The 15,622-nt window shown below is 29.6% G+C and overlaps 1 protein-coding gene across 1 annotated transcript in view; it reads right to left on the bottom strand.

Moving 5' to 3' along the window:
• The window catches only part of LOC113511591 (elongation of very long chain fatty acids protein AAEL008004), a 46,403-nt gene that overhangs the window by 9,693 nt on the left and 21,088 nt on the right, over nucleotides 1-15,622 (bottom strand). Inside the window, exons 2-5 of the mRNA XM_026895232.3 lie at nucleotides 6,325-6,470; nucleotides 5,947-6,054; nucleotides 5,364-5,444; nucleotides 423-479 (exon numbers count right to left, since the gene is read on the bottom strand). Coding sequence (XP_026751033.1) covers nucleotides 423-479; nucleotides 5,364-5,444; nucleotides 5,947-6,054; nucleotides 6,325-6,465 — 387 coding nt within the window. The 5' untranslated portion in view covers nucleotides 6,466-6,470. The remainder of the gene's footprint in view (nucleotides 1-422; nucleotides 480-5,363; nucleotides 5,445-5,946; nucleotides 6,055-6,324; nucleotides 6,471-15,622) is intronic.

Here is a 15,622-nt window from a genome sequence, read left to right on the forward strand (position 1 = left end):
ATGAGCCAACGACGTGACCATGTCGGTTGCGGAAACAAACATGGCCCTAGTGGCCGGTAATCGCCTTGGCAATGGACATACAACGCACATAGACAAGAGGCGAAAACTTCACACAACAATTTCATACAACAATGAAGGACGACTGGTCGCGTTAAAGCTATTTTCGTCATAGATCTCACTGATAAAGTTTAATTTTAAAATTTCAGTAAATTTAAAATTAGAATCAAGTTATTTTATGGTTAATATACATTTTCCGTTTCCTATTGTTTAGACTAGCCTGTGTGGAAAGGAAATATAAAAATGTTCTTATATAACGTTTAAATTAGTCATACCAATAATAATCAATAACAATATACCTATCTGTGAATTTAATTAAAAAACTGTTTACGTCAATTTTATAATTATTAAGCATAGCAACTTACCGTGTCGAAGAACTCTGTAAACTTGGAGAAGTAGTACCACCAACATCCACGTACTGTCTATAAAAAAATACAATTAAAGCATTAAAACGTTTGAATTCCAACAATATTTTCATAAATAGTATCTATAATGAATCTTATTAGATTCATTAAGTACGCAATAACAAATGCCAGTAACTGAATGGTAGGTTCGTTTTTTAGGTTAAAACATGATGTTTTTTTTTTACTTTATGTGAATAAATAAAGACATAATTAAACTTATTATGTTTGCGTCAATAAAAAATATAATAATACCAGATAATTTTTACTAAAGCTTTTTGATTGTTCTCAAACTTGTAGCATACAGTTGTCTTCAATAAGCTTTATCATCATCATCATCATCTCAGCCATTACCTGTCTACTGCTGAACCCCCTATAATAATGGCCATATGAAATGGTCCTGAGTCGCTTGCATCCCCTGGTTACCTACAATGCATTTGATGTCGTCACTCCACTGTTTGCCCATACGAGGCGAATAACTTTATAACATATTACGTTTGACGGAAATCGAACTAACTATTTTCAGACTAGCACAAATGAAGTTTCAAGTAATATTAAAAAGTTTATAAACAATATACGGATATTGTATTTGTAATACTAATAAATATTATTACTATATACATAAGTATATTACATATTAGAACAATAGATACATAAAAATTGAAGAAGAAAGCAATACTTCACTAACGAACGTAATGTTGACATATAATAGATCATCGCACTACTTATTGAGTGACATTAGGTGCTTAAATAAAGTAATTTCGATGTTACATATTTTTTAAGAGCTAAAAGTTCTAAAAAGTATTATAGGTACATATTGCTGTGTTACCTACGGTTTTAAGGGGGATTATTTTTATTACGTGCTTATATTATTAATTTCATCAAAGTAAAATAGTTTAACACCATTATTTTATTCACCACACCATAGAAATTTTAAACATACCTGCGACCTTATAATTTTACGAAATTATTGCGATCATTTGATTCGTGGCAACCTAGTTGCGACAACCGTTTATAAATATTTCATTAATTGACGAAATAATCGTCTATAGATACTCTTATGTTTCCATCGCAAACGTACTCATATGTATAGGTAGACCGATTAGAAATTAGTATTAGTATGTAGATACTGACTATTGAAGGCGAACGCCTATAAGTCCATGACTTGGCAATATATGGCGTATATACCTACATTAGCACCGATATTTATATTAATTATGCACTAGGGTTGTGTCAATTGCACTATGTAATTTGTTGTATTAATAAGAACAAATTAAGAATTTTAATAGATACGAACAATTTTCTTGTTACAGAAAAGTAAATAATTAAATACTTTCCATGCAAATTTATAAAGAATGTAACGAAATTATTCTGCAAATATTTAAAATTTGAAATAAAAATAAAGGTTATTGGGAAATTCTAAATTATTAATGGATCAAGAAATACATTTACATCGGTAGATGGCGCTTATGTCAATATTCCTTCCCTTCAGTGATATGACTGGGAGAAAACTCAATACGAATCGTGCTGTAATTTTTAAATGTGTTAATAATTCAGAAAAAAAATCGTTTTTTATTCGTATAAAACGAAACAAAATAGTAACAAGTGATTAAATCAAATATTGTAGTTAAATAGTCATATCATACTATAAAATAACAATGCATTCCACTCCTAGGTCTTACGTCGTATAAAGGCATATTTGGTACCATTACTGATCAGGCGGGTTACTAAAAATTTTTGTAAAGAATTTTCCTTGTCCTACAACAGTGTGTACAATATTGTTTTGAAAAATAACTAAAAATCCGTTCCTTTTTGAAGTTTACAACCCTATTATTAGATACAATCTAAGTACTACGGGAACCTGTATGTACTAATACGAGTAGCTTTACCGGTTAGACGTCATTCTTCTGCTATAATAAATGGAACAATCTCGTGTACACAGAATATAAAATGAAAAAGCCTAATATTTAAATAAGCCAAAAATTCTATACATTTTGTTATATTTATGTTACACGATATTTCGTGAATTTTTTTTTCATGGGTGAAAATGGAATGCCAACCCCGCCTGCGCTAACGGGATACGCTGGCGGAGCACCAATGAAGGTTGATAGATGAGAATGAAAACAGGTCAGTTAGCCCATCATGATGAATTCATCAGGAAATAACCATGATAGTTTTCAGGGAGAACCGCGTTGAGGTCGACCTGGTTGAGTATATTGCTAGCAATGGGATTCTCAGCTTTTAATTGCTAGTAAGTTTTTTATGTTGTGTAGATTTATAGGTACTTGTATCTCTATTTTAAATGTTTGAAGGAGTGTATATTACTCGCCAAACGATTTATGGCTGATTGTAAATTCTAGGCTTACGTACACTGGAATTTATTATATTTGTAAACACTTATGATAAATAAAGAACTTTTGAAAACAAACAAAACAATGGGATTCTCAGTCTCCATTACTAACAATCCCTTTCCCCCCATATTTCGTGGATTGTAAACAGATTTTTATATTATTTCTGCAATAAATAAGAATAATCTTGCGTTAATCCCATTTTAATTATTTTACGAATAAAGACGCAGTTTTACCGAATAACATCTTGAAATACGATTATATATCGATTGCATCGTGATACTAAATATGATATTGTATGTTGCTAAACTTTAAAATAAATTAAGTAAATAATGTATAATTTACTATATCGATTGATTGGTTTAATTCCGATTGTAAGGAAATGTTACATATTTATTTAATTTTAAATAATTTTAACCTCGTATATTTAAAAAATAAACTAATAAGACAATTATATGTACAACAATATCTTTATCTACAAAAATATAAAAATATTTTTAATCTATTATAAATGGCTTAGTCTAAAGACACAGTCATTAGCGTCAGGTAAAAAGCGGACCTACTACCGTTATTAATCATCATCATCTCCCTACCCTCATCCCAATTATTATTTGGGGTCGGCGTAATATGATTTTATTCATATTACTAAAATATTTGGCTTATAGTTTTACGACCTACCGCCTGCCTAACGTCATCCCTCTTTGGGAATGGAACCCTCTACCGTTATTAATAAAAACAGAAAATGTCGGAATATGCAGGGTAGGTTAGATTAACATTTCTGCCGAAGGAGTCATTATTAACATACTAGCAAGATCATTGAGAGGTCGCGCGCACTAACACCATGAAAGAAATTTATTATTTTATATTTTTATTTCCCCTTTTTTTAAATACGGAAATTTAAAAATACAGTTACTTTTTTATGATAGCTATATTATAATAAAAATATTTATAGCCTTGTACTAAGTGAAATCCTTTCCCGATTGAGAGAGCAACAACGTACTCGTAAACAGTGGATATATACATACACGTATGGAAATAACATCTAGGAGAGGGCAGCAATGTGTACCGTAGTACTTGGCTTCGGGCTGTTGGATATACTCATTATACAGATAAGAAGAAGATATCATATGCCGTTCTACACTTGACTACCTTTGCATCAACGCGGGCAACCACCAACACGAGCCCGGAGCACAGGGAAGTATTGTGCTGTAAAAGTGTTAATAGTATCTACCCCGCGGCCCTATTTTTTATGCGATAGAGGTGTCTGATCCTGCTAGCTGTGCAATTTTTTTACTACTATATTATTTAATTAAATTTGTAAGTCGTAATACCATAGTTTTATTTTAACTGTTGGGTCTTAACTGTACACGATGTGTATTGAATCATTTATCAACAATATTTCTGTCTATCCCGTTAAGAACCTGGCGTTAAAATAGATAAGTAGTAAGTACCATTACCAGTAGTACCTTTTTAAAAAAATTTTTACATAATAAATTATAGATTATTAAATAACAATATAAAAATCCAATATATCTACTTGTAAATCCGGATCATTTATTAGGCATATTAATCAACGGTACCTACTCATTTGTTTTCAAAGTATTATGTAATTCTTTTAAATTAATTCAAATCACATGTTAATGACATAGATTAACAATGATTTTATGTAAATAGTTAAAATATTTTAAATAGTTATATTGCAGGTTGAAAACTTGAATCTCTCAATAGCTTGACCTGGATATGGCTTGTTTCTTTAGGGAAAATAATCAAGTCAACTGGTAGAATCGTCCCTTTAAAGGATGCGGAGGTATTCTGTACTACAGTGATTTTAGAAACGTTTTCTTTTGTAAGTAAAAGTAATTGAAATTTGCCAAACTTCTCAATCTAGGAGTACCTATTCTTTCTTTATTAGGGAATTTCTTTATTACCTAGATATACCAGTACATAAGTGGTGTGTAGATTCGAAACTTATCGGATAGAGATGTTTAGTTAAAATTTTCAACATTATTTAGAATTCCCAAACTTAGTGTTATGTATTTAAAATTGTATTTTTTTATCTATTTTTAAAATATCGTAGTATAAAAAAGTTATATTTCATTTTATATATTTTTTATATAATCATTATTCATGGTCACACATAATAATCATTAGCGCGTACGTGCTTACAATACGTGGATTGTTTTGTCTCTTCTTCCTAACTTGTAATTTATTATATCTGCATGATAAACTTACTATAATAATATTTCGAGCTGCAACCTACAGATGTTCGCGTGAATTGGAATAAAAATGTCATATATTTTTAGATATCTTTAATCACGCCTAAATAAATAATGTGAATAATATGTAGTACAAATATGGACCAAATCTTGAATTTTATTCATAGAACACTTTTTACTCTTATTTACGTGAATAAAGCTGCTGTTACTGCTAAAGATATATTATATATACATTTATTTCGGAACTACATAAATTTAAACATGTGCAAAAAAGCTCAAAAGTTTAAAATTATCATTATAGAAAAATAATAAATTAAGAAATATAAGAAAAAAATACTAACCCTCATCACTAGTGGAGACCTTGAATAGTCAACAGGCTGACACCGAAAACTATATGTGGTGAACCACCCGCTAGCTATGCTCTGTGGGTAAAAATAACATAGTATTAATGATGACTTTTTACTGTTACATCTAATTAATTGCTTCTCTGTTCTTGTAATTCAATATATGTAATGCACAGCAAATGCACTGCAAAATTGTTTATTATATATATTAATATAATAATTTATATTGAATTTAATATTTATAACAATACAAATCCAGAGATATACAATCCCTTTAAAGTACACAAAATTTGTATATTATATAATTTCTTAGTTATCACTCCGGTTGACTCCATATTACTCAAACATTTCACCAATGCATGAGTAGATCCGATTACATCTTTAGATGTCGATGGCTCAATGATGGCAAACCGGCTCATTTAATTAGATGGAATTTGCTGTATACTATGGTCTCTAATATATAGACGTATTTATAAAAAAAAACTATTATGATAAAGCCATCTTTTGTTTAGAAAATTATAAATAATTTAGAATTACAAATATTATTTAAATACTATAAAGAAAATATAGAATTACTTGCCTCATTAAAAAGCCAACAACTGAATATGACTTGAAATAAATTGTACCATATAAGGACATTTTTCAGCTCGAAAGGCTTTCTGTTTTCCATGAGTTTTGGTCCCAATACCTAAAAAAAAATAAGTTATAATTTAATATTCAAAATTATGATAAAACCCCTGTTTATATAATTTATTTATACCTGTAATTCAACAGGAACTTATTCATTATATAATTATTCCGTCTGACGTAGTGTGTTTATATTACTTTAGTTATAGGCAATTTCCGATGCAAAATATAGTAGTTAGAACGCGTAAGTGATTACCTTAATAGTTAAATATATATATTCGCATTGACAGTCTAATTAAATTAAATTGACACGCAGTAGATCCATACTTACTTTAACTATGAAGACATATGTGAGACATATTGCCAACGTAGGAAACGGAGAAGACATCAGGAACCAATCTTTGACCCTTTGATCACTTTTGTTGTCCATTAAATCGTGATATCCCGCCACTAGCCTATTTAGCGCCTCCATTTCCACTGTAACAATAATAAACAACACAATTGTTATCACTTAAATATGTCATAGATTTAAAAAGTAACAGTATCACTCATCCGATGAGATGAATGTGCGAACGCACAGCATTACAAATATGCAATGAGTCGTTTCGGACAGTCTTCGGTCGTAAACGACGTAACGTAACCGTCCGACGTCAAGTGTAGCGAATGTCAGGGTGGACCGGCTACTCAGACTTACTGAGCTGCACTCATATAGTCGATTACCTACAAGCAACAGTACCAGCCAGTAAATAAATGATAACAGAAGAATCCATTCATCTTAATGTATGTTCATAAAATTACTATAAATTACTCAGTTCATATTTGGAATTCCAAATTAATTTATAATCACTTCTTGAACAGGTATTTCCTTCCTGGAGGATCTTTCTCTACCACTTTTCGCGTACTTCTTTATATGTTTACTATTACTATGTGTATATAATAGCAGAGTGTTGTTTTCTAATCTTATGCTAGATAGTGTAAAACATCATTGAATCTCTATATTATGGAAACAATAGGAACCAGGGTAGCACGACATGACAATTCATCATTTATAACAAAGAGACTGTATATTTACACCATGGGTAAATACATATTCGAATGAGAATAGATTGTACATCTGAAAAACCATTCACATACTTCAAATCCAAGGCTAATTGCGCGTACGTGGACTGTTAATGGCAAGAACGGGTATATTTACTTGCATATGGTAACATTTACCGATTAAACTGAGTATGCTATTTACAGTTCTATTAATCGAATATTATGAAGGCATTAATAAATCGATAGTAAATTTGACGTCCGCAAATATTCTATAGTCGATTTACTCATGTTTTTTATTAATAATTTCTAAGAAATAAGACTTTTATTCTCGTTAGAATAATCACGAATTCGAGGAACTATATAGCGCAATAGTAGAGCAGTTGCTTTACATAAACGTGGTCACGACTTTAACGCTTGATTTAAAAGTATTTTTTTAATATGCGAGCACCCTAGTATTTTAGGAAATATATCTTAATATGAAAAGTTTATCACGCAACTGTCTAAAAACTGGTCATCGACCTTGTGTCCTCGACAAAATCTTTTCAATGTAATATACTTATGATACCAGTAATTGATGGTTATTTTTATGTCATTGTTTATATTTATGTCATCGTTGATAAGCTATTCATCATCCATACTATTTTGATAACATCAACATGTTGCATTAATATAAAAATAGGTAGTTATTACGGAAACGGAAGCTTCAAGACCCATTCACTTTTAAAGAGACTTATTTTGATGGTATCGAAAAAGGACGAAGGTAATCCGGCTATCGTAGGTAGGTACTTCACAAAATACAGGTTTTAATCTCGCAGAAAACTGACCGCTTATACACTGCCCGGATCAACGAACTCTAATAAAAAAACTGGTCAAGTGTGTGTCGGATAACTGTTATTAGGGTTTCACAGGTGAAGGTTTATACCTGATAACTCATAATAATATGTCTATCATTTATTACTTAGTGAACAAACAGTTTTGTATCGTTATAACATTGTAAAAGTAACTAAATGTTCTAATTTCATCCTGATTTTTAGTTTTGTATTTAAAACAGCTATGAAATTTGAAGCAAATTTTACAGCATTAATGTTCACGACACTCGAAATAGGCACTACGTCTTTCATAGAATTAATTAATACTTATTGAATATCCTTCTGTTCTTTTGAATTCGATTTTATTTTATTTTATTTTATTTAAAAGTCTCTTTGTAAAGTTGTAAACATCAAATTGAAACTGAAAAAGTTATGATGTGTGACATATTAATACAGATGGTGACAAATCCATTTGACTGCGGAACGCTTTTGTTGAATTTTAGCCTCAATATACGTAAGTTTTCAAGGGAAAAATATAGCAGACAGTAACCTCAGTATAAAAGCGGATACGTTATTATATAGACTTCATGGAAAAACCAAATCATACATCGGCAAGGAATCCATCCTCACACCCTAAAATCAGAATGGTCACGCACAGTGTAGTCTTAGACGAGTTTTCTCCCGTGAACTCTCAAGTTGTGGTATGATTTTTCTGCTGGGGTATTCCCTAAAGACCACCGCAAATGGTTGTTCAAATAGGGCATATTAAGGTTTTTTAAAAGACAACAACACATGCGTGACATCCTAGTATTACAGGCTAGATAGACTGGGGTAACCCCGTTTATCATCAGACGGGTTGTGTGCTTGTTTGCCACCATAGTAGTATAAAAAAATACAGTACATCTATCGAATTATTCTACCATGATATGGCCCATACAATTATGTTTACATTTATATATAAGATCATACGATTTAACTTTTGCTATTAAGATTTTTATGTGATTTGAAAAAAATTATGTAACTATTTTTTAGGGGCACCTACTAACATCAGGTATCATATCAGCCTTTAACTGCCCACTGCTGAACATAAACCCTTGGAGGGTTTTGCAAGTAGTTGCCACGTTTCGCAGGCGAATTCCCAATCGCAGTTAGCCTTTCCAGATGTTTTAAGAGGTACCCTGCTGCCCATCCCTAGCCCACTTATATCAGGTATGTATTAATGTTATATTATTTTAATTAATAAATTCCAAAATCTATCGTCGTATTAAGTACATACATATATAGACAACAATGATATTATTTAGAAAACATGAGTTGAATTTATTCTATTATTTACCAACGAGGCAAGTCTTTTAAAATTTCAAGCTGATATTATGTTGTAAGTTGCACACGTCAATAAATATTTTACTGACATACATAATTTCTGTACAATTTAGTTGCGCTCTGGATAGTTTTTGAAACTCAGATTTTCATATAAATTCATCGACATAAACGTAAATGTAAACATGACGTAAAGTAAACCTTTGTATAACTCACACTCATAAGAATGCTTTACTTTAGTAAATTTACTTCTGACTAATATAATAAAACTGTAACTAGACGATGTCTTTACATGGGAATTAAGTAAAAAAAGTTAATTAATGTGTCTTAGTAAAACCAGTAGATGCCAAAACAATAATGTTAGAAAATTTAGTTTATCTGCATATTTGTTTTGTCAACATGCAAAAACTACTGCACTTTGGATGCGGATTTTACATTTGTATTCCTAACGATCTAATTCAAAATCTTGTGTACAAGTATGTATATTATCATGACACGCCGTCTTGAAGTGATTTTTCTACTTCTGAAATTCACGCATGCGAAGTAGCAGACAAAACACTAGCTTATATATTTACGTTCTTAGATTATTATAGATATTCTACAACTACTTACTGAATAAATGACAACTTTACTTGCTTCAATACAGGTGATTACGTTAGAAGTATTTAATGTTAAAAAAACTTGTCCTAAAAATTTTACGTTAAAATAATCTTCAAGTGAATAAAAACATTTCTTAAAAAGCTGATTGTAAAGTTTCTCATTATTTTTTTTAGCAGTGTAGCATTAAACCGATTATGTTCTATCAATTGACACGGTTTACGTCAGTGTAGGTCCCATATTACTTTTACCACGATTGAAAACACTATTTTTTGCGGCACAAAATGTTCATTGATACCGAAAACTATTTTCTCGTGTATTGTATTGTATTGTAAAATCTTTACTGTACATAATTTATATATTATACTCGTACTATTTTCTCATCTTGTAGTTACCCGCGTAAGTAAAGTATATTAGAGCATAAGATTGTATATTTTGATAGTGTATTTGCATGTCGTGACCATTTGTGTATATTATTTATATACATCTGTTAGAATACGACTTATGTGTTAAGTATGTTTAAGCATATTTTCAACCGACGTCAAAAAGAAAGAGGTTCTCAACTCCGTTGTATTTTTTTATGTTTGTTACCTCATAACTCTGTCAGTAGTACACCGATTAGAAAAATTATTTTTTTACCTAAAAGGATATACTTACAGATTGATTTTATAGAAATATTATCAAAATTACTTGAATAGTTTATATTTTATAGTAGTTTAGAGTTTTCGATTAAAATAACTGATTTAGTTAAAATTTAAGTCTGTTTTATTGAACACAATTTAATTATCTAGAACAATATCGATATACAGAGTGTAATGTCAAAAACCTATAGAAACTGATACATTTTGCTCTGCAAAAAAGCAACATCAACCGTGAATACATACAAACACGGATGAACGACGACATGTTTTGTAGACAGATCCAATTGTAAATATTTGAATTTAAAACCGGAATCGCGTGCTAACAATTACATTTGTTTCACAACAAGCAGTTTTTGCAGGGCGAATAAAAACAATGAAGCTACTATTATTATGAAAACATTATTAATTATGGTTATAAAAAATATAGAACAAACATGGGAGTTAAATGTATAGATTAAAAAATAAAAATTAGTTTGCAGTATCTAGTAATCAGTTCTCGATCTTACAGACTTAATGCTAAAAAAGCCATTTAATATGCGTGGGAACACAAATATGTATAACTTTATTGCGTATTGTATTGTTAAAAATATAATTTCTTAGTAATTATAAAGCATAATAAATTCATCGTTATTAAAAAACTGATCTGAAAATTTTTAAATATATTGTTACATTTAATTTTTGATAAACAAAGTATCTACTATTATTTTAAACTTTTGTGCTGCAGAAAAAAACTAGTATTATATATATGAAACAAAATTAATATGTGTGTGTGTTATAAAAGAGACCAGGAACCAGTCAAGTGTAGTTTTATTACAAAATCAACCATCAACTGGTATTATTATATGTATTGTAATATATAAATATTATTATATATATTATAGTTCAAACTAGAAAAATAAAAATGTATTAAGATGTTTAATGGTTAGATATTTGTTACCAAATCACGTTTAAATGGCTGGTCGGATTTGAAAAATATTTTAAAATTTGAATAATATGAATAATAACTTGCATATATGGTAATTTTATATTAATAGTAGATTGAAATTCACAATTTTTTATTATTTATGTTTATCTATTTATTACCTATTTGTTATTAATTTAATCTATTTTTAATAGCCTAAATATTTTCAGGAATAGATTATTACATTTAATATATTGGCTGATGTTAAAATTGGCAATGAATGTAAGATAAGAAGATAATATTGACTAAACTGTTTTTCTGTCAATTAAAAAAAAAACATATTTAAAAGCACTTTGTAATCATAGGATAAGCGATCTGTCTTTCCACTTCATTTGACCGTTTATGTAAATATACATTGAGTTTTTTATTTAAATTACCATGATGTCATCGTACAACTAAAAGCTAAATTTGTTTATTTTCGCTATTTTCATAGTATTATAACCTATGGCAGCAATATAAAATAAATTATAATGTGGGATAAAGCGGTAGATATAAAAACCATTTTTCGATATCACCATAAGAATAAAAAAATAATGTCTTAACTCTTACGATATTACACAAAAGAGTTGTACATTACATTTATAATATTGGTTATAGGATAGTTAAAATGAAACATTATCATTGTTGTTTCTGAATATTTACTACTTAAATATTTTACAAATTCAAAAAACAATGTATAAAAAAAAGCTTATTGTTTTGCTTATATAAGGTAAATATTTAAAAACCACTGGTTATATTACTCAACCGTGTAGTCCCGGCGTAGAATAGGCCACCCCTTCTTTTCCCATGGCTATGGTAAGAATCGACTAAGGGAGGGCGAGGGATAGGCAACAGCGTCCCTCTTAAAATATCTCTAAAGCCTAACTGCGGTTGCCAACCCGCCTGTCAAGCATGGCAACTATTGGCAAAAACCCCTAAGCTTATATTTAGCAGTGGACAGTTAAAGGCTGATATGATATTATTCAGTACTGTCTAGTCTCAAATAAGCTACACTTATACTATGGGTACTTGGCAGGTGATATATATATTTAAATGTATTTTCTTTATGTATTCGACATAGAAAACTCACATATCAATATAAACAATGATATTCTACTCCACCAGAGATGTCGTTAATATTTATAATCAATAATATATTATATATTTCTTTTTTAAATACATTTGCGTGTTTATTTTTAATGAGATTGCTATAATGTCCAATTCTTTATTTTATTCTGTTTTTTTTTTTATTCTTGATGTGATACAGAATAACACAAACGACTGCGATAAATTCATGTTTATTTAAATTTTACATTTTTAGTTTTATAATTTTTAGGTTGTTTATATACATATATGTGATGTAAATATATAATTTATTGAAATCATAAAAAAACACTAGTTTTTAGCAGCCACTTACATTCGCGAGGCCGAGAAATGTTGATTGACCCGTGGCCCGGATAAAAAATAGCCTATGCCCTTCTCCGTCCTTAATAGTAAACGTGTATGTATACCAAATTTTATAATGACTCTTAGAAGCAACAAACACACTTTTATATTTATAACATTAGTAAAGATTCTGAATTTATGGCCAACTTCAACCAAGAGGTCAACCGACGAATCCAACTCGGCTGGGCGGCGTTCGAAAAACTACGCCACATCTTTTCATTTAAAATACCTCAAAGTTTGGAGACGAATGTCTGTAACCAGTGCGTGTTGCCAGTGATGACTCTTGGAACCAAAACATGGTCCTACTTGATTACCCGTATGCAAAAGCTTCAATTCTATATTTCGTTTAAAATCCTTAATATTAATTAACTTCATGACTGAATATAAACAATAATAGATAGTAACTATATCTCTACTAGGTGATACTAATATTAAATTTACACCGAAAATGTCACGTTAAGATCACCTACGACAATCACGCCAATTGTCTAATCCTAGAACCTGATAACCTGTATTCTAAGATATTTCATAATTACAATTCACGTAATTATGAAATATCTTATCCGACATAAAGGTATTTTTAACGACTTCAAAAAAGAAGAAGATATAGTTTCGCTTATATTTCTTTGTGTTTGTATGTAGATAGCGACGACGATAGATGCAATAGCGAAGATTAGCACTTCTGAACCTATTCTGATAATACTTTTTACAACCGATAGTGTTAAATATTATTTACCTCACAATAAGATCAATATTTAAAAAACGTGTTAAAATAGCAATTTATGGATAATAATTGTTTTTCGTTTAATGTAATCACTAATTGTAAATAATTTTAAACTATTTTCTTCCCAAAAGTCAAAGTTTATATATATATATATATATATATATATATATATATATATATATATATATATATATATATATATATATATATATATATATATATATATATATATATATATATATATATATATATACATAGTATCATTATCTAAGCGAATTTATAATGCTATTGACGTACTTTTCAAATAATTATAAAATGTTACTATGTCTTGCATAACTTACAAATATCAGTGAAAGTATTTTTTTAATTATTTTACTTAAAGCCTGTAACATGCATGATACAAACTTAATATTTGAGACTTACAATATGCTTTATCAACTCGAAATAGAAAAAAACAATTCTTTTTTCTATAATTTACACATCACAAGCGTATAGTTTGTTTATTCTAGGTTTTCAACTCGATCCTCTTAAAATTAGTCTCTTTTTGAAATTTACTTCTTAATTCTCAAATTTTATAAGAGTGTACTTTAATGCGGCCTCTCACGCAAACAAGCTAGGATTCTCGTTTATTTGCAGTGAAAGTATTTTTTTAAATTTTACTTATATAACATATATACTTATATATATATATATATAGCATAGGCAATGTCGGCAATATAACGACGTGCTTGCGACGCGGGCGCTGAATACTCACGACATAATTGTCGCCACCAGTGACCACCTACCGACCGTACCACTGCGCATGCGCTCCACTTGCACTGACCTTGGCATTACCCGTTACTATAGTGGTCCATATGAAATACTTGCGTAATTCCCAGTTGATCAACAAAGGATTCTCAATAGTTTCCGCTCGTGGCGGCTCTGCGATGACGTATATTTAATTATCGAGACACAAGTAGATATCTATCGTGAAACAATGCAGTCGCGTTTGCGATTCGTAACGTAATGTTTAGCAGAATGAGTTCTCAAGCTAGTTGAGTTACCCACTACTTACATTGTCATACTTTTGTTTCACCGGTAGTTTTAATGGATACATATCGTAGCACTAAAATCACTGTCTGCAAGGCCAACATCATAATAATATACAGATATATACATACATACTGTTATATATGTACATACTAATATAAATGTTTACTTAATAAACAAAAACAGATACAGCCTTTTTAAATTGCTTAATTAACTCAGATTCTACTAATGCTAAATGTTAATGTTCTATATAATACGTTGGTATTATTAGTCATAAAAATATGAGATCTCGTTTGAAAGCGATCTATTTTTGACATTATTTTCGTTGTGTGTGCTAGAAGAAGCATAACATACTCCAAAATGACCAAAGCTTATACTGACATTCTAGGCAACTGATAGATATAGGTACTTAAACATGAATAAAATAGGTACATTTTTTGTAAAATTATTATTATGCATGTGAATAAATACGAATATTTATATTTTCCTTATATAAGTACAAATGTACGTCAGAATAAAAATAAATAGCAATCTGAGGTAATAAAAATAAATAGCCTTCCTCAAAAGAAAAAAGGCGTGTAATTGTAATAATAAAAATACCTACAATACATATTAAATGACCAGACCAATATATTTTGAATTCACTAAAGCTAATATTAAAATTATTTTTTGGTATTTTAATTCAATATAGTTTGTACTTATGTGCTTGATGCGCTTTATATTCGATTGTATATATACATATTAATATTGTTGATATTACATAAGCATACTAAGTGTGAATGTCTTAAGTAGATATTTGTTCAAACCTAAGTATTACTCGATAATTGTATATTTATATATCAGTTTAATATGCAATCATACTTAGTATGTAGGTATGTAAACTATTCCTTCGATGCCACCTACATCGTATAATAAAATCAACGTATGTACGTACGTCATAATATGAACAGATATCTAGATAATTATGTATTTAAAACTGTCAATTATAAGTTTAATATACAATATTTTCACATAATATAAACAGGGTGGTAATCGTATAATGTGTGAGATGTATAATGATATTGAAACATTTAATGTTTACAACC

Source organism: Galleria mellonella, unplaced genomic scaffold (genome assembly GCF_026898425.1).
Source record: "Galleria mellonella isolate WM207_F2 unplaced genomic scaffold, CSIRO_AGI_GalMel_v1 utg213, whole genome shotgun sequence".
Taxonomy (NCBI): domain Eukaryota; kingdom Metazoa; phylum Arthropoda; class Insecta; order Lepidoptera; family Pyralidae; genus Galleria; species Galleria mellonella.